Below are 26,130 nucleotides of genomic sequence, written 5' to 3'. Positions count from 1 at the left end.
ACCCACCCGCCACCCAGCAGTGTAATATGAGGCTTCACGAGCTGCCGTCATCACACGGCACATGGAAATTTCCACTCAGTCTCCTTGCTTGTTAAATGGGAAGGGTCTCCATCTCTTGTTTCCACACGAGTCCTCCTCCTCCTCTTGCTGCTACTTGCAACTGCCTTCCACTTTTACTGGGTAAGCCCTTTAATACTCTCATACTAATCCTTTTTTTAAAAATTATTATTATTGACTTTTATCCCGCATACAATCGCTGCATGTTTAATTGATCGTTCGCGTTGGGGTGTTCAAGTTCTTATTGTTTAATTGGCTGGAATAAGCGGATTTAGGTAGCTTTAACGCTCAGAACATCAAACATCAGTTTAGATTTGCACCTTTTAAATTCTTCTTCTTATTCTTATTTTTTTTGTTGGTGTTTCATGCTCGCACGTTATTATTGTTTTTGAACGCCGTGTTTCGAGCATGCAGCGGTAGCGTTTCCTGCAGGGTGTCGCCGCGCGTAAAAGCGCCGAAAGGGCGTCTCTGTTGACCCCACGCAATTTAGGTTCTGAATCACTCACTTTCGTCATCAAATCACCAGTTGCGCTTTTTGTTGTTGTTGCTTTTACGCGTAAATGTGCGCGTAATACTTTCCGTTTTACTGCACGTCTACTACCTTCCTGGCTTTCTCTCTCTCTTTTTTTTCCCTTTTTTCTTCTTTTTTTTTTCCACGCGCCGTGGAACAAAACAAAAAGGGTCTGCCTCCGTGGGGGTCACATGGCGTGGGGCCGAACATGGCTTGTGTCGAGCAGATTGAGCAACTGGCGATGGCAGGTTTTGATGTAACAGGAGAAGTTCGGGTCAGCTCACCGTGAGCTAATGATTGATGTGGTGGAGGGGGGGGGGGGGGGGAATATAAATCGATAGGCATACTAACCAATAGCATCTTTGATATGATTTCCAACATATGCGATAGGTTTGCAATGTTTACATGAACGTGACGCAATAATTCCGCGTGTCCGCAAAAACATACTATGAAATTAACACTTCCCTGAGAGTGTCAGTCCAAAGTGAGGACTATCATCTTGAAATCAGATGACAATCGCCAGCCAGCAGTGACCTCAAAGAGAGTTTCCCCTCAATGCAACATGTGGAGCAAGCACATCAGTGACATTTGTTCATTTCAATTGGAGAAAGCAAGCAAAAAGTGGAGTACTGAAATGACTCGCAGACAACTTGTGAATAGCAATAGACTTTTATCTCGCCGGGGCAAATACTTATCGATTAGATGTGAATCTGCTCGACGGAATTATGTAATAAAATGCCTCATAACCCGTGGGTTCATATTCTTTTCGGTTACGCAATTGAATTCGTAGCCTTAAACCCGAAGCGCTGACAGGCCAGTGTCAACTAAAGAAAAACGACCACCGTAGTCATGGATTTAAAACCTGAAAGCGTGACTCATCTGTAACAAAAACCTGTTGCAGTTACTTCACTTTGCTGGTAGGAAGCTGTTACGACATATATATTGGTAATATTCGGAGGGTCGGTCGGGCTAGTGGCACCCAAATCGGAAAGGGTCCGTTGAGAGGTCATAAAAAGCACATTTGTCCCGCAAAATGTCTTGTAGTCATAAAAGTTGGTCTGCGTTCGTGTAATGTTTCTGTAGAAAGTCAACTATTGCTCTTGCATGCATACTACATACATTGGGAACAAGCTCTCAGCGATTCGTCAGGCATAGGGCACAATATAAAGACGAAAAATGTATTCCATTGATTTTTTTTGTCCACTTTTTATTCATGCATCCAAAACAGCCATCCTTCTCTCAAACCTACTTGTCTGACTTCCTCTATTCCTTCCTTCCTTCCTTCACTTACAACTGTTTTAATTCCTGCATCCGTACATGCTTCCTGTCCTGCTTTTATTAAAAATTTTTATTTTCCATCCTTCTGTTCTTTGCTTAAAACTCATTTTTTATGCCTTCCATCCTTTGGTACCTGTCCAATACTGCTTTAGAATTCATTGTCTTTGTTCCTGACTCAAATTATTGTGTATACCTGTACTTTCTTTTCATGCACCATGTGGAAGCGTCAATAACTGCAAAAGCAATACTTGCTCGGGCAAACGTCGCCGCCGTTTTGAGTGTTGTGGTCACACTCCTGCAATGAATTTTGCAACGTGGCGCCAGGGCGATTCATCTGGGGACAAATGCGCAACTTGTCAAGACCCGCGTCGAGCTCATACGTCTCCGTTTCCACTCGCTGAAGAGTTGACCCAAGGTGGACTGCCCTATCCAAGGGACTGTCTCTTCTCATTTTAGTGAGAAGGAGCGTTGGTGCTCGCGGGGGCGGGGGGATTTGTTTTCCTCTTATCACCCGCCACATGGTGGGTCAGGGGTCCCAGGTCAACCACAGGGGCTCAGTGTCTCGTTTGAGATCTTGTAAACACAGTGGGATGTTTGCGCACACAGCTGCTTGGAACCTAGGCTTGTGCTACAAATAAGCAATATAACACGAGAGGGAGTGATGTTGTCCCGTGCAGTATATCATCACAGCTGGGATTCAGTCCTTCCCAGTTAAAATGGATAGTTGACTTCTAAAGCCGTCAATGGCAGTGAAGGTGTCCACAGTAATAAGAGACCAAAACATTTTTTCATTTGCCTCTTTACTTAATCAGTTATTCGGCTTTGCCAACACAAATAGCGGCAAACAGTGGCCGCAGAGTTGGCCATGAGTTCGACATGCTAACTAGTCCAAGCGTCAGCATTGACAAAAGAAAATGAAACAAATGAAGCTTGTTTTGTTGTTTCACTTTCAAGAAACAAGTTGGACAATTAGTCCACTTCACATACTTTGATCAAATGTTATATCTGGAAAGGTTTCTAATAACCCAGAGTAATGTGAGATAACCACTGACTCTTCATGTAGGCTAAATTAACGGTTTAGAAAACCTGTGTTGCTGTACTTTATATCATCACTCATGGAATGACACTTGTCCAATCAAATCCCTTGGCCCGAACTACCTGTTGCACAAACCCCGATTCTAATGAAGTTGGGATGTTGTGCGAAACGTAAATATAAACAGAACACAATGATTTGCAAATCCTTTCAAACCTATATTCAATTGAGTACACTACAAGGACAAGATATTTCATGTTCAAACTGATGAAAAAGGATTTGCAAATCATTGTGTTCTGTTTTTATTTGTTTTACACAACATCCCAACTTCATTGGAATTGTGTTTTGTATAAATGTGTTTAGAGCGTGTAAGAGGGGTAAAACTATTTTGAAAATAAAATGTTTTTCATGCTCTCTCTATGTTGTGGCTTTTCACCTATAGCGGGTGGGTCTCCAATGTGTCACCCATGATGAACGAGCTTCACTGTATTCCTTTAAGAATGCATAGCTTAACGTCTCCTGGTGAACTTTATGTAAAGGGAATGTCTGAAATAGAAGCTGTGTTTGCTTTTACAGCACTATGCTTATGCATTTATACAAGGCGCCACAGCAAAATGAATAGAAAAAGCATTTCAAGTCATTCTTCAACCCTCTTGACAGGCCAAGAAAAACAGGGCTGGGCTGCTGCGTGAGCCTCAGCACAGCAAAATGAAACAGTCTGCCACCATAAATAATACACAATGTGACTTATGCACAAGCGTGCACATACGTTACATAATAGTTGACATAGGAGACCTGACAATCGCCAAATCACATTAAGCCTGGAAAGAATGAGCAGTTATACGCGAGATAGAAGAATATAGGCTGAACGTATTAATATAATCACATTTAAAAGCATATAAGCAAAAAAAAAAAAACAACAACAAAATAAAACAAAACAAAAAAAAAGAGAGCGTGGAGCGTATGACACTAAATTCTAAGATTGTACTGTCACTGAGCATTCATCTACCTTTGCGCTGTAATGTGAAACAAATGATCCAGGGACCATCGGGATCTCCTGGACTGAACCCTCTAGCCTTCCTATTCCTCACTTGAAGCCTGCAAGCGAGGAATTACAAATAGAAGAAAAAACGTCACTGTCAGCACGCAAAAGTTAGCGGATCAATGCAAAGAGATAAGAAAGAGGAACAGTTCACAAACAAGGTTAGGACACAGCAGGTCCTCATACAAAAGGCCAAGATCATGTGGCTACTGCCACACCATTGGGGCTTTGTCGAGATGTTTTGGCATACACTTCGTTGTGGATGCATTCATCAAAACATGTGCACTGTAGTGACGTAAGAAGTCAGATGAGAGATTCCTCCCAGGTGGGAACACCGACAGACGAGGTGGACGCGTGCAGATCGTGAGCTCTGCCTAGGCTTTGTGTTTGTGGAGCTCCTTTTTGGAGACGTGGCACTAGGAAATTCGGACAGACCAACACAAATAAATGGGGGCTGCATGACTCAGCCACATGTGTTGAAACAAAAAGTGCTCACTGTATAGCGAGTCCAGCTTGACTTCGATTCAAAGTAGCATGAGCAACAATTCACTTTTTCTTTTTTTTTTTTTTTGCTCCTGGACTCCCCCTGCGGTTGTAAAATGGAATTTACTAGCTACTTGGTAAATACTGTACAAGCAACAGCAAACATGGCTCAACATCAGCAAAAGTAGCATAAACGAGGGGTTGCACAACTAAAGATGTTTTGTAGTAGATGCTAATGCGATGAAAGTCGAAGTCGAAGTTGAAGTCGGTTAATCAATTAGGTCATTGTTATTTGTCAGCAAAGTATAGCAGTTTCCAACGTGCTTTGTGTTTTTATTGTATTTGAGGACTGACTTGTATATTTTGTAAGTGACCGTTTTACTAGTCTCGTTTTTTGGTCAAATATGACGCCAGTATGGTAAAGCGAGTTATAAGCGACACAAGTGTATGATGTTGCTCCGTGTTTTATCATACAACTTCAACGATGGATCAATCTCTCGTTAGCACACAGATATTATCTGCACAGTACTGGAGAGAGCATTTTGGCAACAAAGACGGAGCTTCAGTTCACAACGCTGCCCTCATTCCTTGTCGCCTAGACGACATTAGCTGAAGCTTGTGATCAAAATGTGATCGTATTTCCTCGATCGACTGTGGGGAGAGAAAAAAAACATCATCTCATATGCAGAAAAATTCCAAAAAGGAGCTTTTGTCAATCCCGATGTCTTCGCTCGCTTATGTCATAGTCGGATCATGCTGTTATGTCATACGGAATAGCAGCGGGTTACTTGCGAAGCACATTCAAGGAACATGGAAGCTTGACATATACGTTGTCTCAGACCTGTGAAATTCTTAGAGGCCCCGTGGGCACTGTCAAGTCTTCGATAGCGCTCTCAAGGATTTTGACAGCCTACTGAAGAAACATTCCCAAACTCAAGTTCCCTTTTTTTTTTTTGAAATCCTGTATACCATTTCTATTGTATTTATTGCATCTGGGTGGATTTTCCGTCATGATCGCAAGACATGTCATGTGAGTCACCAGTGGACAGCCTGTACAACCCGTTGAGACGTGTTTAGGCTTAATTTAGCCCTTTCAAATTCCAGCTTTTAATGATCACTGTGGACACATGGTTGTGGTAGGGCCTGTCTCATTTACCTGAGTCCAGGACTGACTCGAGTGCGTCATGCTGGAGATGTATTGATGAAAAAGGGAAGGTGAATAACCCTTTGCTATCGACGATGGCACAAACATGTCCCACTTGGCCTCTCGAAGACGGATGGGGGAAAAAAAAAAGCCACATCGCGTAAAATGGGACAAGTAATTCCCTAGAAAAGTTTGTTTAGAATGAGATAACATTCAGCTACTCTTGTAAAAATGGGCAAATGAAAGTAAAGTAACACTAGAGGTGGCAAGTACTGTAGACTATTGGTAGGAGACAGCTGGTTAGCTTCTGCAAAAAAATAAAAAATAAAGAAAGGAGACGCGGCGGAGTCGCATTCAAAGAGTCTGCTTGTCCTGTTTACACAGAACTTATCAATGGTGGTAAATTCCATGGTGGTGTGTGAATATATATAGCAATATGGCGTTTCATAACAGGGGTGTGTCAACACAGGTGACGCCAGCAGCCGTCCTAATTGCTAGGAAACGGACCTTCGCCTATATGAGTGTCGTCGTTGTTTTTTTTTAACATGGTTACATCACAGCTTCATTTTCAATTTTCCGTTGTCAAAGCTGGAGAAGAGTACCTAAATAATGAATGTGTAGCATTCCCAGGCGCTCGTATTGTCAGTCAGTATTTTGCACTTTATGGCACCTTGTCCATCCCCCAAACCCCCCTCCAGCTTTCTGGTCACAGGTGATTGGCTGAGCATTTGTTGAAGTTATCTAAGGAATGTTGGTGGACTGACTTTGGGTGTGAATTGCTGCCGTGCGTCACTTGAACGACTACTTTGGTAATATACTCCCGCACAGGATATGTGTTAGGAGGTTAATCATGCGGTTTTTGCTCACTTAGCGCAATGAGAGCCTCAATTGATGTTTTTCCTAGCAATATTTATTTCTAGGCTGCCAAACTGAAACAGGGCAAGGCAAAAGGTAGTCATTAAATGGATCAAATACAATAGTTTTTTGTTTAGACTTTCCATATTGCGGAATTTTACTTTTTGCGTGTAGGCCTGGAACGTATCCCTGCGATGAACTGGGGGTTTGACGTCAGGCTTAAAACCCACAAGTCCAATTGAGGATTCTCAAAGTTGACTGAAGTGGAGTCTGTCTGTTTGAACATTACGAAGCCACGAGATAATGCCTCATCCCTGACATGTACACGACCTCGGGCACAGTGACATCCCCCAACGCTGCGCTCTGATTGGCAGAGCGGCGGCACAGCCTACCGTGGCGAGGACCTAGCAGTGCAGCTAGCCATGTGTGTGTAGGGACCATCACTTGTGTGTGTGTATGTGTGATCACTTAGCTAGTTTGCAAAGGAAGGTCATGTGACTTGTCATGTGATCACTTTATGACGTGATATTGAATTTTACCAGTAGCAGACATGACAGAGCTCATTAGTGTGTGATGCTGCCCGATGCATAGAATAATAAAAAATATATATCGTGTAGACGTATTGTGTGTGTGTGTGTGTGTGTGTGTGTGTTTGGAGCAGGGGTGGGACGGTGGGGGATATGAGTGCGCTCGAAAGGAGAGCCTTGTCCTGATTGGGTGACTGAGGTACTCCCTCCCCCCTTTTTAAAGCCTCCTTTCTCACCTGAGTTACAAAACAGTCGCAGCTCCTTGATCCTTCACTTCGTAGTTACCGTCCGAGAAAAGAGGAGCGCACAAGATTTATTTTTCGTAGGAATCTTCTGCCTAAGTGAGTATGTTTGTTTTGTTTCAAGTTATGTTATAAAAGTGTTGTTGTTGTTTTTTTTTTTTCCAACTATAGGTCTTATTCAAAAGTATGCACATGCCTTCTCTTGATGCAGAGAGCATTTGAGAAACAGCTGCTGACCATTTTCTGCACTTCTCTGCAGTCTTGGAGAAAGAATTTTTGGTTGGTTGGCTGATGCAAGACTTTGCTTAAGCGGAGGAGGAGAAATACGGTCAGAATTAGTTCTTCTAGGAATGGAAGAAGGAAGAATGACTGGCGTTAACGCGGCACAATGCCATGATACCGTTATTTTACCATCAGATTTTTGAATTGGTCATGCTATGTATATAGATCAATTTGGCTCATTCATTTTTAGTTGTGTTGCGATGCAGCTCTGCGTTGCCCAGTGACTATATATTAATGCTTGCGAGTTATATAAAACCTATAGTTAGTTTAAACACATTAGGCTCCCAAGTAGAGAAGCAAAACAAAATCATATCTCAAATTTAAACTTGTGTGTCAAATCACGTCAGCAGTGAGAGTCAGGTGTTTCTTTCTTTCTTCTTTTTTTTGTCGTCAATTCATGGCAGCCTATTGACTGTAAACATTGCTGGTGTTTATTGTGATGCAAAGATGCATCTGATCAGCAGCTTCTTTGAGCGCACAGAGTCACTAAACGAGTATTCGATGGCTTGATTTGTTTTTTTTCTCCCCCAATTGACGACCTTTGACATTATGTAGCGGGCGACACCCCCTCTTGTTGTGCAACGTCATGGCATGGAAAGTTTACATGAGGAGTCGTGAACTCCCAAAGACGTTTCTTGAGAAACCAAGCAACCGCTGAGCAGACACTTTTGGCCTTCAGGTGGCGCTTCCAGCATATTTGCAACGGAATGTTATATTAACGAGGGTGATTTCACCCAAACTGCTGTCGTTAGCGGGCCCAGGCCTCTCTTGAATGAATCCTAAAGACTTATCGTTTACTGCTTTTCATGTGTATTGGATAGCGGGAAATGACACTTGAGACGTCTCGCTAAATAAGCCAATTATTTCCTCATTCAGGAGGTTTCAAGATTTTTTTTGAAATTGCTTTTTATCTGTATGAAGGATTACGCAACTAACTGCCTAACAGTACTCCTCAAAATGCTGGGGAAGTGCCAAAAAAGAAGCCCCCAGATAAAGTTGTACATCGCTTTAATCAGTGTTTGGCAGTTATTAATACACGAGAGGCTATAGTTATCAACCATGGTGTAGAATTTGGTGCTGATCCAGTTTAGGATGACTTTACAGAGGGCCGTTCTAGCTCCTGTGTAAGAGCTCTTTGTGAGAATGTGACACAACAATTTCAGGTACACTGAATGCCGACATTACATTACATAATAATGATGTTAAACTGGAAAATGTGAAGCATGCCTCCTCCCCCGTGGGTTGGTGAGGCCTCCGACGTGAACAAGGGGGCCTTATGATTGCTGAGGAACTCTTTGCATCCTTGACCGAATCTCAGCATTTGTTGACTTTACTGAGGCAAGCAATTGCGGTGTACAGTATGTCACCTTTGACATGTTTCATATATCCATATCCCCAAAGACGAAACAAGATCTCCTCTTTGGCACTTATGGTATCTAATTGGGAATTGCAATGAGGAGCAGTGTACGAGAGGCGCCCGTGTTGTGCCAAGCAAACTGTTTCCGCTCTGAGGTAACAGAACAAACTGTTCCAGGAAACGGTACAGACTTATTTGCAGTTGGAAACGTGTTCAAGTCAAAAAAGGCATTTATAAAATGCGTTATTTAAGCAGCTCTAGCATCTATTTTGTTTCCTTTCTAGGATCACATAGTATCGGGGAAAATCATCCCAGGAGAAGTTCAAGGACCACATTGCTGCTAAAGTGAGCATTCGAAAACGCATTCCGTTGTGAACAACTATGCCGGGAGTGGTGGATCGGATGGAGCTTAGGAAAGTCGCCGCGGAGGCTGACGACGACAGCACGGACAGTTTGGACGACCGTTTCACTGAGACCATCGATTCCGAAAAGGCCACCATCAACAGGTATGCGCTGCAATGCGGATGGAGTCCAAAACCTCAATAGAACACTTCGTGTGGACATTTTTAGAATCCCTCCGTGTTCATTTTGTGCCTTCGCAGTCAGTACCTGGATGACATCGACGATGGAGAGAGCCAGAAGTTCCTGACCAACGGGATGATGAAGAAGAAGAAATATGAAGAGTACCATGAAGAATATGTAAGAACACAAATAAATATATTGGCATTGTTCTATGGGCTGCAGCGATACATTGTTCAGCATTGCCAAAGTTATGCCCACGTGACGCAAAACTTTCACATCATATCTCTGCACAGAATAGCAACATCAAAAATCATAATACTCATTGGGTACACTAGCACATTATAATGAGATCCAATACAAGAGTCCATCAAAAAGTAACAATGCTGAGTTTCCATTGACACTGTCAGAGAGGTATTCATCCATTTAATGTCATTCCTGCCTCCTCTCCCTTTCTTTCTCTCTCTCTTAAAAAAACAAAAACATCTGAACAGCATCCGGGCCATACATCCTTTGGAATGTCAGTATTTAACTTAAGCAATGCCATAATGGGCAGCGGGATCCTGGGCCTGTCCTACGCCATGGCCAACACAGGGATTATACTGTTTACGTGAGTATCAACGCAGCCTGTCCATACGCAGTGACATTAGAATAGAAGAAAGTCAACGATCAGTAGTTGTCAATCAAATGGACCGCCTACTCACTCGGTGACCCCTATAAGTCAACTCCGACAATCAGCATTCGTGGATGATATCTAGACACCTCGCAGTCACGCCACAGCCCTTCCAGCCGCTACTCAGCCACTCTCAAAGAGGCCAGCACATGAACTGACCATGATGGCCTTGTAATAACATTACAATAGAATACATATTGCATCATTAGAATGAGGATTCTTGCTCCTTCAGCGCAAATCTGAATGCTGGACTTTTGCTTTTCTTCCTTGCTTATAGACTCCTCCTCATTGCTGTTGCCATCCTCTCCTTGTATTCTGTGCATCTGCTCCTTATGACAGCTAAAGAAGGAGGTTGGTATTCAGTTTTACCTTCACAACAAGCGATTCCTTCCATTCATCTGTTCGTATGCTTGCCCTGTTTTCATTTGCTGTTGTTTATGAAGCTTTTAGTGGCTAAATGTCTCCTAATGATTTCGCAGGATCCCTCATCTATGAGAAACTGGGAGAAAGGGCATTTGGTTGGCCTGGCAAAATAGCAGCGTTCGGATCCATTATAATGCAAAACATAGGAGGTAAGCTGTAGGTTCGGAATACATGATTAGAATTTAAAAAAGGCCTTTTATACGTTTGGCTCGATTTCAAATCTTGTATCATTTTGCAGCCATGTCTAGCTACCTCTTTATTGTGAAATATGAACTGCCGGAAGTGATTCGGGCATTCTTGGGTTTAGAAGAAAGTACTGGGTGAGTACGTGTTATTATTTTGCAAGTATGGATGGAATATCGTCAGATTCTAACACTTGTTTTTTTGCACCGCAGCGAATGGTACCTGAATGGAAACTACCTGGTGATATTTGTGTCCATTGGAATTATTTTCCCCTTGTCGCTGCTTAAAAACCTGGGTAAGCATGCACACTGCAGAACAAAAAGCAAATTTCACGAGAATGCGCGAGTGTTCCTAATGTTCTGGCCAGTGACAGTAAATCATTGCCTGGTTCACAAGCGCTTACGTTATTGCCGTAGACTTTTAAGGAATCCATTTCACATCCTCACAGCTGTCTGTAGTCAGCCAAAAGTAATTTAACACCGCCTCTCGGTCAACTTTGGCAGATATGACTTAAAGCAAAGTATCATTTAGCTCTTTAGTCAGCTCTATTACTCACATGGAGTTTTATGATCGAGGTTGAGCGTTCAAAATGGCTCAGCTCCCGCAAAACCGGCTGTGAAATTAAGGGAGCTCTCGATATCTATCCGTTGGCATTACAGAAAGACTTTGAAGTGAACCCACTTGCAAACTGACTCTCACGTCTTTTATACATTTATTTTGGGATATTCGACCTACATCTGTGACCTATATCCTGGAATAGACATTCATACAAATTTCCAGCTGTTTGTAGGAAGAGAAAAGCAAAATATAGCATCGGTATCTATGTGGCCTTTCTTATCCAAGTCTGTTTGTGGACGAATAAATCATGTTATTTTCATTGCAGGTTATCTGGGCTACACGAGTGGTTTTTCTCTTTCCTGCATGGTGTTCTTCCTGGGAGTCGTAAGTTTATTTTTGTGAGAAAAAAAAAACCATTAGCGAGGATTTAGGATATTTACATATCAGATTTAGATGTTGAACTCTACAATTCCTCAGTTATAAAAACAGCTTAAAGGTGACTGCCACCGAGTGGGTTTGCGTCCATCGTGTCTTGTTCTGATATCTGTTGTGAACACTTTTTCTCACAATGGAAAAATTTCACTACAAAAAAAATGTCATTATACCATCACAATCTTGTTTCAAAGAGGGGAAAAAACACTTCTACTATGGCCATAAACATTCTACACACACCCTATTCAAATGCCGGGCTTTTTTCCGAACATATTTTCCCACATGTTTTTGGGGAGATTTTCTTATTGTCCAATGAGGCCCAGTTTGACCTTTATGATTATAATTCCAAAAGGTATGTTTAGGCATACAACACTGCTCATCACTAAAAGAATACCATGGTGGTGGCGGAATCGTCAAGGTGGAAGGAATTTTGAACATTTCCAAATACTCGTCAATGTTGGCACTAAACCTTCAGGCCTCTGCTTTTAAAAAGAAATGTCAGGAAAATCTTAACTAGCATCGCTCAAATGTATTTGTGGGTTAAGGGGAGGCTTTTCAAATGGCAGCAGGTGTGTGCTGACTACCATTTAACATGAGTTTGAATGTGATTAGTTCATCCGCTATGTATAATATATAATATAATCATTATGTGACCAAAAGCGGAAAACAGGTTCACGGACTTCCTGTGTATGCGACGCTAACGAGCATGACTACAGTTTGATAAAATGATTGTTTACAGCCAAACTTGCTAGAATTTGGTTTTCTTTATGGCTGGTGTCTTCTGACAACAGTTAAAAGATGTCTGCGGTGACATCTTGTGTTAAAAATAAACATCTGTTATCAGCAGGGGTGCACACTTGCGCAACCACATTAGAAGTGCTTTATTTCGACCTCCCCTCTTGATTTTGTTTTTCTTTTTAAATTTAGTTGCCCACGTTAATGGTGGAAAAAGGTTTATCTTGGTCACATTTTTTTTTTTTTTTTTTTACATCATCCAAACCTAGCATTTGAACACAGGCGTGTATAACTTTCAACATTCAACAGCTCCGCATTTAAAAAGCAGCTTTATGAAACACATGCACCTGAGCAACTTGCTCACATTGAGAAATATGACCATGGGAACTGGTCAGTCCGGCAGATGCGAATTCAAAAATAGAAAACTTAGAAATGGTTCTTCTTAAATTTCTATGAAGGCTTTTTGAGGCCGTGAACAAGTTGGGCCGACATTGCTCCCTCCAGTGGTCGCTGCTATGTAGTAAAATCTGTTGGCCTGACCTCGCTTTGAGACATCGTAAGAACACAGTCAAAAGACGTACAACACATAAAAGATGTCCACCGTGGTTGTCTGTGACCATACTATACCTAAGTAGGCTCTGTCAATTTTATTGTCCTCCACAAGGTGATCTACAAGAAAACCCAGCTACCATGCCCTCTTCCGTTTCTGGACCACCCGTCGGCCAACCTAAGCACGAACGCCTCACACATGCCGGGCGTGTATGCGTTACACAACCGTTCGGAGCAGATGGACTTCTCCCGAGCGGACGTGTCTCCGGCTGTAACGGACACCAACGCCGCTCACGCCTCCGCCGGCGTCCACGTCGAGCCGCACCGCGACGACGAGGACATGTGCACGCCCAAATACTTCATCTTCAACTCACAGGTGCGGCTGAAACCGACCGGCGGTTGCTCAAATCTGCGGGTGGGTCGCTCTGATTGATGTTATTTTAACAAGGCTTTTTCCAAAGGGGAAACGAGGCAAAAGGCCTCAACTAGGTTGCGACAAGGACGGGTCCATCCTAATCCTCACTCAGCGAACTCGAATGTTTGGTGAAGGTGGTTTGAAGGGTGTGTCATGCCTTTTGTATGCATGTGGGATTTGTGTTCTTTGTGTGCCACTGAGAACGTACACCAGGATACAAATTAAACACAGCCTTTCAGAGTGACTCACATGATCCGTAATGCCAATTTCATGAAATCTGGAAGTATTGTTCAAGTGAAAAATCTTAACTGAGGCACTAAGATACCGATACAGTCGTACCTTGACTCACAAGTGACCCAAATGATTCTTTTCGATACATGAGCCGTTGCTCGGCCAATTTTTTGTTTGCTCTGTCTTACAAGCAAAACATTTGAGAAATGAGCGTTGGATGGTGGCAGCCAACTCAACTCACTTCACAACGAGCAGCAGTTTTTTCAGATAGTGAATAATTCCTCTAAAAAGATGATTCAAGATATTTACTGCCGCTCCCAGCTGGAAGGTTACTGTCAAACCAAACCGAAAAACAAAGACAATGACACTTTGTGTATTTAAAAACAAACACATTACGTTGCATTTGGAAAGTCCTCTACCTTAATGCTAACACACAATGCAAAACACCATAACGAATAGCATATATGTTGCGGTGTTGTAACTTGCTAAGCAACAAATGTTTGAACACCAATGATGCCGAAACACATGTAGAGATACAATATAACAATAGTCGCAGGCATATTGTTCATCCTCTGCAAATAAACAACTAATATTCTTACATTTTACTGAGTCACTTCGTTGTCAAACACTTCTTTGTGTGTCTATGTATGTTTTCGTTATAATGCCCCCTAGTGGCCAAGGTATGCACACCAGAATGCACAATGTGGGGCTGAAACAGTTTAAGGGCGTTTCCATTCATTTCAAACGGGAAAGATGATTTTAGATACAAGTGTTATGGATTACGAGCGTGGCCGTGGAATGAATTAAACTCGTAAATCAAAGGACCACTGTATGTCAAGGAAGGGCTAAGTTTAGTCTGGGTTGTTAGTGGAAGTTCCGGAGAGTCTTCACCACATGCATATATATTTTATTGAATAAAGCGAGGAATTTTTAGGCATAATGTTGGAGGATACGTTCGAAATGATGTGATACTGCTTTAGTTTGTGGTATATTTACGGTTGAAACTGTTAACATGCAGTAGTTATACCCACTTTGAGTGGCAGCGTCAAATTCTCACGGTTTTCGTGGCAGTGCTCGGTCCCGATCCTCCACAAATACTGCACATTAGATCATGGGAAAAGACAGACTCTTCACTTTTTGAAGAAGTAAGGGGAAAAGTAGTGTAGTCAGCTCCAATCTTGCACTTGGGAAGAGTCATGATGAAACTCTCTGACAGACAGTATTTTACTCAAGTTGCTGCGCCTCCTTCCACTTTGAGAACAGCTGACTACTCGTACCACTAAACAGGACAAATAGCCTTCCGTAACTGTACAATATCCTCTCCAGACGGCGTACACCGTGCCCATCCTGGCCTTTGCCTTTGTGTGCCACCCTGAGGTGCTGCCCATCTACAGTGAGCTGAAAGAGTACGTGTCCCGTTTTCTTTCTAAATACGACAAGCTATATGCCTTTGAAACTGGTGGAGAACTTAGCGATGGATTACGTGCTCTGTTATTCCTGCAGTCGCAGCAGGAAGAAGATGCAGAATGTCTCCAACCTGTCCATCTTGGCTATGCTCATCATGTACATGATGTCAGCACTATTCGGCTACCTCACCTTTTATGGTAACACAACCCAACAACTGATTTTAGATGCAAAAGAAGACTAATCCATACCGTAACTTTCTATTGTTCAGACATGACACAGATAGCTTTCTAACCACTCATATGCGCTGCACTTAATGTGTCTTGAGTGGGAGGGAGGCAGTTCGCAATGACCATGATTGTTTTTCACTGGCAGGAAGCAGCGCTGTAATTCAGTCCTTCACATTTAAAGTACATCCAAACATTACATGTTGCATTAGCATTGTCCGAGTCAAACAAGCAAAGGCCGAGATAAAGATACCAGAGGCACCGGCGACGCGTCCTGAATGTCAAACATTGTCTAATAATACAAACATGACACAGTTGTCCTGCAAACGAGTGTTTATTTTCAGTCGGTCGGGTGTGAATTGCACCGATAACGGAATGCGGCCTCATGTGGACCCGCGCATGCACCTGCATGTGAATGGAATCATGTCATGTCTGAACAAGACCACTTTTGTTACCGTGCAGAATCTTTTCGTCTACGTTCTGCTAATGTGTTTCACAAGTGGCTGTTTCTGTTTCAAAACACAGAAAATGTGGAGGCGGAGCTGCTTCACACGTTCACCAAGGTTTACAAGTTTGACACGCTGCTACAACTGGTGCGTTTGGCTGTCCTCACTGCAGTCACGCTGACTGTCCCCATTGTGCTCTTCCCTGTAAGTATCTCGTGTACTAAATAGAATAATTGTTTTCTCCTAATATATCGTTTTCAAATGCAGTAGCTTGTCATAAGAGCTGTCACTCATTGAAATGAAAAGAAAATACTTTCTTTTTTTCGTCTTCCTCAAAAATGAGGCAGCTGTTTTATTCCTAGAAATTATACTTGTATTATTATAAGGCACTGTAACACTATGCACAGTTTGAACATTGACACTGCGCTTGAATATCGGAAAGAAAAACTGAACTGAATGATCCCATTCAAATGTGTTAAAATGTTCTACATTTTATTTGTATTTCAATCAGCGAGCCTTTCGTTTACCACTAGAGTGAGCCTGCATAGCACTGGTGGTACTTGTACGCCACTTTGAGAATAACTGGATTAGATAGATAGATAGATAGATAGATCGATCGATAGAACTACTTTTTTTTTTTTTAAATACAGTAATATTTAAAATACATTAATATAATACAAGCTATAATTCCAGTGCGGTCTGAAGGTCCGTTGTTGCCACTAGGTGTCTGTAATGACCTTTTCTATGACATCTGACAGCATAAAGTGTCACACTAGACATGCATTATATTTATTTGACATTTAAACCAAGTACCATCATTTATTTACAAAAACATTGAAAAAAGAAATGTTACAGAAACGGCTATCTTTAATTATGTACAGTTATACAATACTGCTAATATCTGCCCGGTAATCTCTGCAGTTGAGTAAATAAACTGTATGTGAATAATGTTATAACCATTTCCAGTTGTTGGCCCCTATTTGACCTTTATTCGCTGCTCGGGGTGTGATTTTTTGTGTCATAATCAGGACGTTGCTGATGTCCTGTTGCATGCAGAACACATTGTTCAGTTCACACGCGCTTATGATAGTCACTGAAATGCGTCAACATCCAGGAAGGGGGCGGAATTGTCTTCATGCATCCAATAATATCAGCATTCAATCCCAGCTTCAGTGTCTGATTGCATGCTAAGTCACTAGTAGGCCTGTGAATGGGATACCCCGCCCTCCCAACCCCCACCCCCACCCCCGGTTACATTCATTCACGTAGCTCCTTCCCAAATATGGTCAGGGGCTAACTTTAGCTAGGTCTTAATCTGACACAAGGTGGGCAAATTTGTTTGCTGACCAAGAGGAAGTGTCATGCCCTCTTTTAGCCTTGGTCACGTGGCAACTTGTGGCTTGCGACATCTTGTAAAAGTGTCGGGATGGACCGGTCGAAGCTGCATGCTGCCGCCAGGTGGCAGCAGCAGCAGCAGCAGGCTTGTCGTCATTGACCCACAAAACAGAGGACGATGCAGCAGCCTTTGTTTTGGCAACACATTTACACTGTTTTACACACGAACTAAATGAGTCATAGATTAAATTTGTGTTTACATTGTTCTCCTTGTGACCGATCACCGCCACCTCCACGTTAACACAAAAGCACATTCACACAGAGAGATTCTCCTTGCATGACACTGTGGATTGAATTGAAGACAATGTGCCCGAGAGAGGGGAGTGGGAGTGGGGGAGGGCGAGGATTCCCACCCCAACACCGCCCCTCCCGCTCCCGCAATGGAAGTTTACTGGATTGGCGCGGGCAGTGGAAAAACCCTCTCCTTGACCACGAATTTCAGGGCGAGTTGGGGGGCGTTACGAACAATGCATCATACCAACAGCTGTCTGTAATATTTGGGTTGCCTTATATTACCAAAATTTTGGAAACCCCAATCAGCATATCCGATGCAGTTCTACACGCAAGCAACAGTAGAATGATAAATACTGTAAAATGAAAAGACAAAAAAAGTTAGTTATTGACACAGCTCTTGTATAGTAGCATTGCCCAACCTTTTTGGAGCTGTGGTACACGATTAACGGTAACCTCACAATATTTAAAAAAAAAAAAAAAAAAGGGGGGCAAAGTCAGAACTACATGTCCGAATTGCTCCGCACCGGTGGTAAAAACATATTTGGCCTTTTTATACCCGCAGAGGTGCTCGAAGGGAGTCAAAACTTGGTTCGCATGAGTCAGCTATTATGATTAACTGCTGAGAGGGGAGTATTGACCAAATAGCTCACATAGCAGAAGGTGTTGTGTTTATAGGCGAGGTCAGTTTACTGGCAGCTCATTGCGTCTTACAGTATAAATAGAGAAGGCTTCCATAGATTAGCCTATCCCAAATTAATTAATCATAATGCACATTTGTTGCTCATTGCCATGCCTGTAGTGTATTATGCTGCATTGACAGTGACAACCTTGGCTTCAGGTGAGACGTCAGATGGAAAGCGGTGCTGTCCTTCTGCCAAGTTTCCACCTGACATTTGAGGATCTCGCCTTGAATCCTCGCCGACCTTCATTTTGCTTGTCGACCTTCAGCGAGAGATTAACATTAGCTTTGTCTGCGGCCGTCTGTCCTCGGCCCCCGCGGAGAAGTCGTATATATGCGAGAGCGCAAAGAATGTGCGTGTACGTGTGTTAGACGCTACAATGAACGCGCGTACGTTTGTGTGCAGTCACGTGAGGGGAAGATACAAAACGGAGGCTGGATCACACAGGGCTTTGCCAGGATTCGGTGCATTATGAAGGGGCTTTCCATGGAGGCAGACATGTCCCAGTTCTCAGGCTTATATTTAAGATATGATTAATAGTCTCCTTAATGTCCTAAACATCAATTGACAGTAAATACATGTTTGCGCTAATTTGCCGTCTTAGCTTCAAGGCCTGCTGTTATGGCTACAAATAGAAATCCCCTATTATAGTTTCTCTAGCATTAAGATGGAACGGACAATTTGCCTACTGTCAGACACCTTAAAGTTTGCATCAGCTTTTAGAAGTCGTCCACGCCCCAATTTAGTCAGGAGTGTCTAATTACAGTTTGACTCATGATCATGTGAACACGCGCTAAGAACGTGATGTTAACTGCGATCTTTAACTTTCTCTTACTCTTGCTGAGGTGAAATAAAACATTTAGTCACACATAATTGATAATTATAAACAATTCAAGTCCCTGTAAAGCGGAAATACATTTGCTGAAAGCCTCCATCGGCTGGAGTATATCCCACCAGGTCGTCATGGCGCTTTTCCACGCTATTCGCTCTTCCGTCTTTCTCTGCATGACGTGCGCGAACTCACGGCCGAACAACGAGGCGTTATAAAGCGGCCACGCCAGCGGACAATTCGAAAGTGAGATGGATTGTCGGGGTATAGGCATTGCCAAAGTGCGTCACGCGACGCCATTTTTGCCACACAGCCAAAAAATAGCTGCAAAACTAGAATGGTGATAAACAGTGCTACAGATAACTTTAGAACCACTGACTCCACAACTGAGTCCTCAGTCTTTGTACGTTTTTGGCAATTACTTTCCAACATATGTCATGCATTTAGAAACCAATTTCTGAATTTACTTTACAGGGCCTTTGAGACTCATGTTTGGGTTGTTAAGTCATTTTCCGCAATCTCGGTGAACCACCTTCATGGCCAAGAATATGTGCAACATACATCGAAAACAGATTTAACTTGAATTTATTTGCAGAAGTTGGTTGCAGGATGTAAAATGGCCACTAGAGCCCCCCTAGAGCATTACATTTGGGCTAAACTGCTGTTGGACGTTTTGTTTTGGCTGCAAATGATGAAGTGAAAAGGCGCCAGTTGGGCTGTCATGCTTCGCTTCTTGTGTTTCATATATGATTTATTTTTTACAGGAAATGGGGACTTTCCTGGCATCTGTGCAAGGTTTTGTTTCATATCAGTTGAAATGAAAATGAGCTATATACATATATATTTACATGGCAACCAGTACAGTACAGTTTCTGCTTTTTGTCTCTGGATCGTTATGCAGGTGTGCATGTTTACAAATGTGTAAGTCACCACGAGGTTTTTCAAATACTTACAGAATAATCCACTGCAAACTCTGCACACCTGCTGAGTCAAGTTGTGACCGGTTCATTCTGGCTTTCTTACCAGTTCATCCACATTCTCACTGTGTGGATGTGTATGCGCCTTTGGAAGGGGGCAGAGGGCGGGGGTGTCTGACAGGTAAATAGCAGGAGTCAAACGTGTACAAATATCACACGGTGTACTCCAAAGGCTTCGCACCAGGTAACAGTTGGGTGCCGAATAGTTCGGAGCCTCGGAGAGAAATGCCCCGTCCCGGTTCGAGTTTTCCGAGCCGAATTACGCAACAGCTGGTGGGAGCGAGGGAAAGGCGGCATGAGGTTGGAGAGTTTTGAAGGGGGGGTGCAGTTAAATTATTGTCAGTAGCTCAGATAACTCTTCACGGTGACTCCTTTTTGGCAGCCAATTTGGCTGTTACCCCAGAAAAACCTCATCACAATGAAGGTCACCTGTTTGGGACTGTCAAAAATCTTTGATTATTTTTTTTGCCGTACTTGAGCATGTTGATTCAAAATAAATCTGCCATCATAGACTATATACGCTGTCTTGCGCCTTTTTATGCCTGAAAAGTAGAACATAAAAGAGTCAGGAAGTAAGGCCTGTTGTAAAAATAAACAATCAACTGTCAACTGCAAGTGACACACCTCCCCCTTTCCTCTATGAGCGCCCGCCTTCCTCTCACCACTTGGCTGATGCAACCTCATGGTTGCCTTGCACAGTGCGAGATAATCCCTTTACCGTTCTGAATGGGCACCTTCGAGCGCCATCTTTTTTAACCTCTCCCTGTGTAGCCATCTTGCCGGCGGGCGCCTCGGGCTCCACCGGATACTGGCGACCTTTCACCCACTGGATGCTTGAACGGACTGCCTGTGGCTCAAGCAGCACCGGGCGTCTTAGCGGGGATCTGCGGGCTCGCTGTTTCTCTTAACACGCACGCACGCTTTTTTTTGTACACACGGCATCTGACAGACTTCAGTCAATGCCAAGTGTGGGAATGAGGCTTGGGACTGTTGTGGTTACTGACAGATAGTGCGGGCTCAAGAAAACTGAGGCCTGCTTCAGTTTCTATTTCTTATCCTGTCAAGGCAAATCCTGATAAATAGCAAGTCTAAAGAACAGGTGCTTTATTTGTCACAAACCATAGCCACCAGTTTTCACAGCCATTTGGAATAGAATCCTTTCATGTCATTGCAATTAAATTGACTGTACACTGCAATGAAATGACGTCAGCTGCTCAATTAGTTAAAATAAATGTAGTCAATGTTTGTGTACATGGCAACAGTGTTTTCAAGCTTGAAAACATTCGAAACGGACTTTTTAAAGGAGGAAGTTTGGTAAACACCTTGAGAAAGAATTGAGGGCATCCATGCGAATGTAAACTCGTGTACGTCACGACGACAACAAAGGGGGTGGAACGCCGCAAAACGTTTTGACTACTCGCATACGACAAATTATACACCCACATACTTAAATGATGCCTTTGGATAAGACAGCTGGATAACCCGTTTGTGCGCATGTCTGCGGTGCTTCTCTATAATTTTCTGTGTTTTCTGAGGAACTGATAGTAGATTCATCGTGTCTTGGAGGGCACGTTTGCTGCAACCACAGATGGAGTCTCAACTAGTTTGCTGTCTACAGAAATATAGTACAACATAGCAGTCTGGGGAAAAAACAGAGATTTGTAGTTTCCACTCCTCTGTCAAAATAGGCTCGTTACTTTTTTCAAGCTCCAGGGATGACGACGCAACGTAAAAAAAATGATAATAATAAATGAAAATAGGTATGGTCGACCGTGGTTAAGATTTGATTGATTGAGGTCTTGGGGTCCCTGGGGGTATAAAAAAACTGGGACAGCAGCGACATCGAGGAACGAGAACCAGAGAGCATTAACGATGACTGCCACAGATTCAAAGAAGCGAGATATTTTCTATCCATGGCCTTATTAAAGACATTTGTTACAATTGATGCATTGTCTTGTGCCGGCTTAAAAACCACAAGCTTCTGGCGTTCATTTTCCTTCAGTCAGTTTGATGTGAATATCCCGTTTTGTTTTGTTTTTGTCCAGATCCGTTCCTCCATCACTACCTTGCTGTTCAGTGGCCGAAGTTTCAGCTGGCCTCGCCACATGATCATCGCCGCCTGCATCTTGTTCTTCAACAACATGCTAGTCATCTTTGTCCCGACCATCAGAGACATTTTTGGCTTCATTGGTAAGTGGATCAGTAAAAAAAAAAAAAAAAAAAAAAAAAAAAAAAAAAAAAAAAAAAAAAAAAAAAAAGCACATGCGAGAATCCGACATCCGACCATGTGAAGATTGGCCGCAGCGGTCCGATTAGCGGCTTTGGGTCAGAGGTTGTTTTAGTTTCATAAAAATGTTGAAAAAAAAAAAAGTGTACAAGCTTAAAGTGTCAGGTCGTGTCAGCTGTGCAGTCGCGTGAGAAAATCGTGACCACTCGGTTTAAAGATTCTTGACACTTTAACACCACAACATTAAATATTAGCCATGTCCTCCTCTTAATCTGCAGGTATTCTGCATGAAAATATATTGGAAAGTTGAATAGGGAGGAAGAGGAATTACATTTGCAGAGAACAAATGCAAAGGCACACATTGTGAATTGAATAAAATGAGGTGGGTTTTTTAGGTTAAAGCTAATATTTTTATTTGGGGTATTCTAAGTTAATATATGTTGCTTGTTTGATGTCTGCCAGAAGTCCAAATGGCGCTTGATGGCTTTTGCGTGTGAATTCTTCATTTATTTGTTACATTGTGCAACTGCAATAGACTGTGCGTGTGTAACAATGTTATGCAATCAAGCGGTACTCCTGCCAATTGACGCTTTATTAAATTCATAACCTCTTTCCAACTCTAAGTCACATAGCATCGCTTCATTGCAATTGTGCCTTAACGTTTACTTGAAGGCAAAATTGTACCAAAATACATTTTTTAAAACAAACCGTTCTAAAAGATTAAATGCAATGTATTGTACTTAAAAGTCAAATACAACTGAAGTGTACTTAAATGGACTGATCTGGTTAATAGTCACTGTAAATATTATGCACAGTTTGAACATTTCATTCAGTGATTCTTTTGCATTCCCCTAGAGGGAGCCCGCATAGCACTCGCGGTACTCATAGCACACTTTGCGAATCACTGAGTTCGTCTATTGTTGGTGCTTCCATGTTATTTGTACATCATTTTCAAAGAAGAGGCTGTTGGCACTATAATGGCGTTTTAGATAAATTAGCTTTTGCATTGAGACGGGGGAAAACGTAATATTTTGCTTCGTTCAATGTTTTATTACATAACAGTTTTTTGAACTTAATATTTAGGTTCTATCACCATACGTTTATTGACTTCAATTATTGTCATTGGATTTCCTGGGAATGACTTTCTTCTGCATTCTGATTGGCGACCAAACTAGTTGGGCATGCACTTGACATGATGTGAAATGCATTTTTACCCCCCCCCCAGATGCCATTGGTGGGCGTAAAGACACTTTTCTAAACTTGCTTCTTTGTCGATCAGGTTCGTCGGCAGCCACCATGCTCATCTTTATCCTCCCTGCCGCCTTTTACCTCCGCCTGGTGAAGACGGTACCGCTTCGCTCCCCTCAGAAGATCGGGGTGAGTCCACACATATGCTGTCAGCACTTTCTCAACATATCAGCTTTCCGAGTGTACACCCGCAGGCGGGGCCCGTTTTCAAAATGTGACTCGACAGAAATTTCACCAGAACCCTGCGGTGCGTCCTCACTCATCCGAACGCATTTAATATTATTTTGTTCTCGTCTCGCTCCGCAGGCGGCCGTCTTTCTGGTCGTGGGAATCGTCTTCATGATTGGCAGCCTGTCACTCATAGTTCTCGACTGGATCCATAATCCACCAGGTTCCAGCGGGGGGCACTAAGCACACCCCGTCTCCGACCTCCCTGGAGCAACATCTGGGAAGACGCCTCAGTCCCTCCTTAAGCATAGATTTACCACAATAGCTGGACATATCAAGATGTTCTTCAGACTTTTCAAATGAGTTTTGCTGTATTTTTGTAGGTTTTTCTTTTTAAAAAAGCTCTGGAAGTGCGAGAGGCAAGCAGACGCTCGAAAGCATCATCGTCACTGCTATTTCCGAGCCGCGAAGAGTTTGAACGAACACACATTTGTCACCTCCCAAACGGCCTTGCGCAGGGCGGCGAAGGCGAGCCCGTTGTTGCGCACTAAAATGTGACATTTGGGGTCGGAGTCTGCGGCCCTCCCGGAAAACACGGAGCACTTCTTTTGCATCACTTTGTGGCGTATGACTAACACATGTACACTCGCAGCCAGTCAGTGTCATTTGCTGCTCTCTTCAATGTGAACAATCGAGGAACGAGGCTTGTCTGCATGCACATCCAGTAACAATAACGCTAAATCGACTGGTTTTAGCTTCACGCAATCAACCAGCCCGAAGCTGTATCTCTAACGACATGAAGCGTTGGAGATTTTTCCAGTATTACAATCACAAGGAGGTATATGTATATAATTGTCTACTCAATAAGTGAATGTTGTACATAATACGGAGAATCTGCTTCAGGCACTTGATGTATGGCTGGTCAACTAAAAAAAGCATGCTATTTTTTTGTAAACAATTGACAACTGAAATGTTGTTGGTTTTTTAAGATGCAGTACACAACACAGGCTCAATCATGACAGTGAGTATTACAGTAGTAAAATATTTGCAACTCGTGCCATATGCTCATGAAGGTGAAGTCATACCGCAAAGAATACTGTATAACACATTTTGATACCATGCCAAGTATATGACCCATTTGTAAAAGGTCAAACAAGTTCAATGTGCTTTTAAGATGAATCTGTTACATTCAGATCAAGGTTTAGTCAATCGATTATTTTCTGTGTAAAAGTAAAAATAATTGGGCACGTCCACAAATGTACTGGTGCCTTCACTGAAATAATCAGCATTTTTAACCTCACTACTGTGGTTAATCTTTTTAACTCGTGCCTTTCCAGACATTAATTGGCTTTTATTTTCTGGTGCCTTTAATAAGAACATTAATGATGACATTAAATTCTCCTCTCTGTGTCGGATGCCGCCAAAGTGGACAACATTTACGGATTCTTTGTGGATCTAAATACATGAAGCATATAGATATTTCAGATGAAATAGTGTTTATGGGCATGCTTCTTTTTGGGGGATGACACAAAGTCTTTTTGGACAATTGTATATGCTCTGTAAATAATCTTTATTTTATTGCTCTCATTGTCTGCAGGTGCATTGTTGAGAGTACTTTCTGCAATCCAATGTTTGTTTTAGTATATATATAAATATATATATATATATATATATATATATTTATATATATATAAATAAATATGTATAACATGCATTTTTTTCTTGCTGTATGACAGTAGTTTTTTTTCCCATCTTTTATTGTACATTTGTAGAAATATTTTTCATGCCCATTTTCACGTTGTTAGACGAGTCACACCAGAATGATTGTAAGAGGTTTTCACAAAACATGACGCAGTCCGTAGCTTATTATCTCTTGCCGGCCAACACTGGGGTCAAGATCAGGCTACCTGTGAGCAATACTGAGGCGGAACAACAACAAGAAAAGATCCACGTTCTATCTGGCTGCGCCAGGACAATCAATGCTCTGACCTCACTGTGAATCAACTGCTGCCACAGACACACTTGGGGGAGGTATTACTTGAACCTTGGAAAGCTTTTCATAGGCCTTTTAAAATCAAAGAGCATCGTGACCGAATGTTCCGATTTATAGGTACAATCTCCTAATTCACATTATGAATGTTTGCCACCCGTGTCCACCGTTTGCATTTCTTCTTTTCCCCCCATTGGGTTTTTACCTTGCAGCCACACATCTGCTCCGCCAACGTATCTCAGGTCTTGTAAAAGTCTCCATCCGTCTTTGTCTTAAAATCAACTCGTTTGCATGATTTGAGCCAAGCTGCTGCCCGTGATTGAGCGGTCCTAGTGTTTCGTTTAAAAAAATAATAAATGGGAAAAAAAATGTACAGAACCGCTCCTTTGTGAGCGATGGAGGAGCACCGACCCAGTACTGACCACAGTGCATCACGCACCCTGTGGAATTAGGACTGAAACTAACAAATTTGTAATTGTACCCATGTTTTTGTATCCGTGGTGCTCTTTCATGATGTTGAAAAATAAAAATGTGAAAAACATTTTCTGGAAAATCATTTCATCCATTAATCCATGAGATTTTATAGTACATGGGCAACATGATGACATAAAAAGCTTCCATAAACTGTTTACGCTGCTATCATTGCCATAGTTCTGGCATAACCAGTAGGCATTATCAGGAAATGAGTGCTCTTGTCTCGGTTGCATCCAGCTATGAATTATAGCACCAACTCGTAAAGTTTCCAAACAGGACGTGCCAAAGAGAGAGTTAGATCA

General features: G+C 42.4%; 2 protein-coding genes across 7 annotated transcripts in view; one reads left to right on the top strand and one right to left on the bottom strand.

The window, feature by feature from the left end:
- The window catches only part of LOC133471818 (amphoterin-induced protein 2-like), a 66,813-nt gene that overhangs the window by 20,658 nt on the left and 20,025 nt on the right, over window positions 1-26,130 (bottom strand). The gene's annotated exons all lie outside the window — the stretch shown is intronic.
- Window positions 24-25,895, top strand: slc38a4 (solute carrier family 38 member 4). Of its 4 annotated transcripts, none has more exons than XM_061761807.1 (16): window positions 24-180; window positions 9,096-9,317; window positions 9,414-9,510; window positions 9,825-9,940; window positions 10,281-10,354; window positions 10,483-10,575; window positions 10,665-10,746; window positions 10,822-10,904; window positions 11,493-11,551; window positions 12,999-13,259; window positions 14,856-14,935; window positions 15,033-15,133; window positions 15,686-15,810; window positions 21,767-21,911; window positions 23,228-23,325; window positions 23,503-25,895. In XM_061761807.1, exons 2-16 carry the CDS (start codon window positions 9,193-9,195, stop codon window positions 23,605-23,607), a joined length of 1,644 nt encoding a protein of 547 aa, XP_061617791.1. In that variant the 5' UTR covers window positions 24-180; window positions 9,096-9,192; the 3' UTR covers window positions 23,608-25,895. The 4 variants fall into 4 exon arrangements, with proteins under 4 accessions (XP_061617791.1, XP_061617792.1, XP_061617793.1 ...); XM_061761808.1 differs by lacking the exon at window positions 24-180 and adding an exon at window positions 7,127-7,271; XM_061761809.1 differs by lacking the exon at window positions 24-180 and adding an exon at window positions 7,483-7,500.

The sequence above is a fragment of the Phyllopteryx taeniolatus genome, chromosome 22 (assembly GCF_024500385.1).
Source record: "Phyllopteryx taeniolatus isolate TA_2022b chromosome 22, UOR_Ptae_1.2, whole genome shotgun sequence".
Taxonomy (NCBI): Eukaryota; Metazoa; Chordata; class Actinopteri; order Syngnathiformes; family Syngnathidae; genus Phyllopteryx; species Phyllopteryx taeniolatus.
The sequence above is the reverse complement of the archived record's forward strand: the minus strand, read 5'-3'. Positions and strand labels throughout refer to the sequence as shown.

Coding starts and splice junctions, on each gene's coding strand:
- slc38a4 (XM_061761807.1), top strand. CDS start 9,193: ATGCCGGGAGTGGTGGATCGGATGGAGCTTAGGAAAGTCGCCGCGGAG. Junction 9,941..10,280: donor ACAGGGATTATACTGTTTAC/GTGAGTATCAAC, acceptor CCTTGCTTATAG/ACTCCTCCTCATTGCTGTTG. Junction 10,355..10,482: donor TATGACAGCTAAAGAAGGAG/GTTGGTATTCAG, acceptor ATGATTTCGCAG/GATCCCTCATCTATGAGAAA.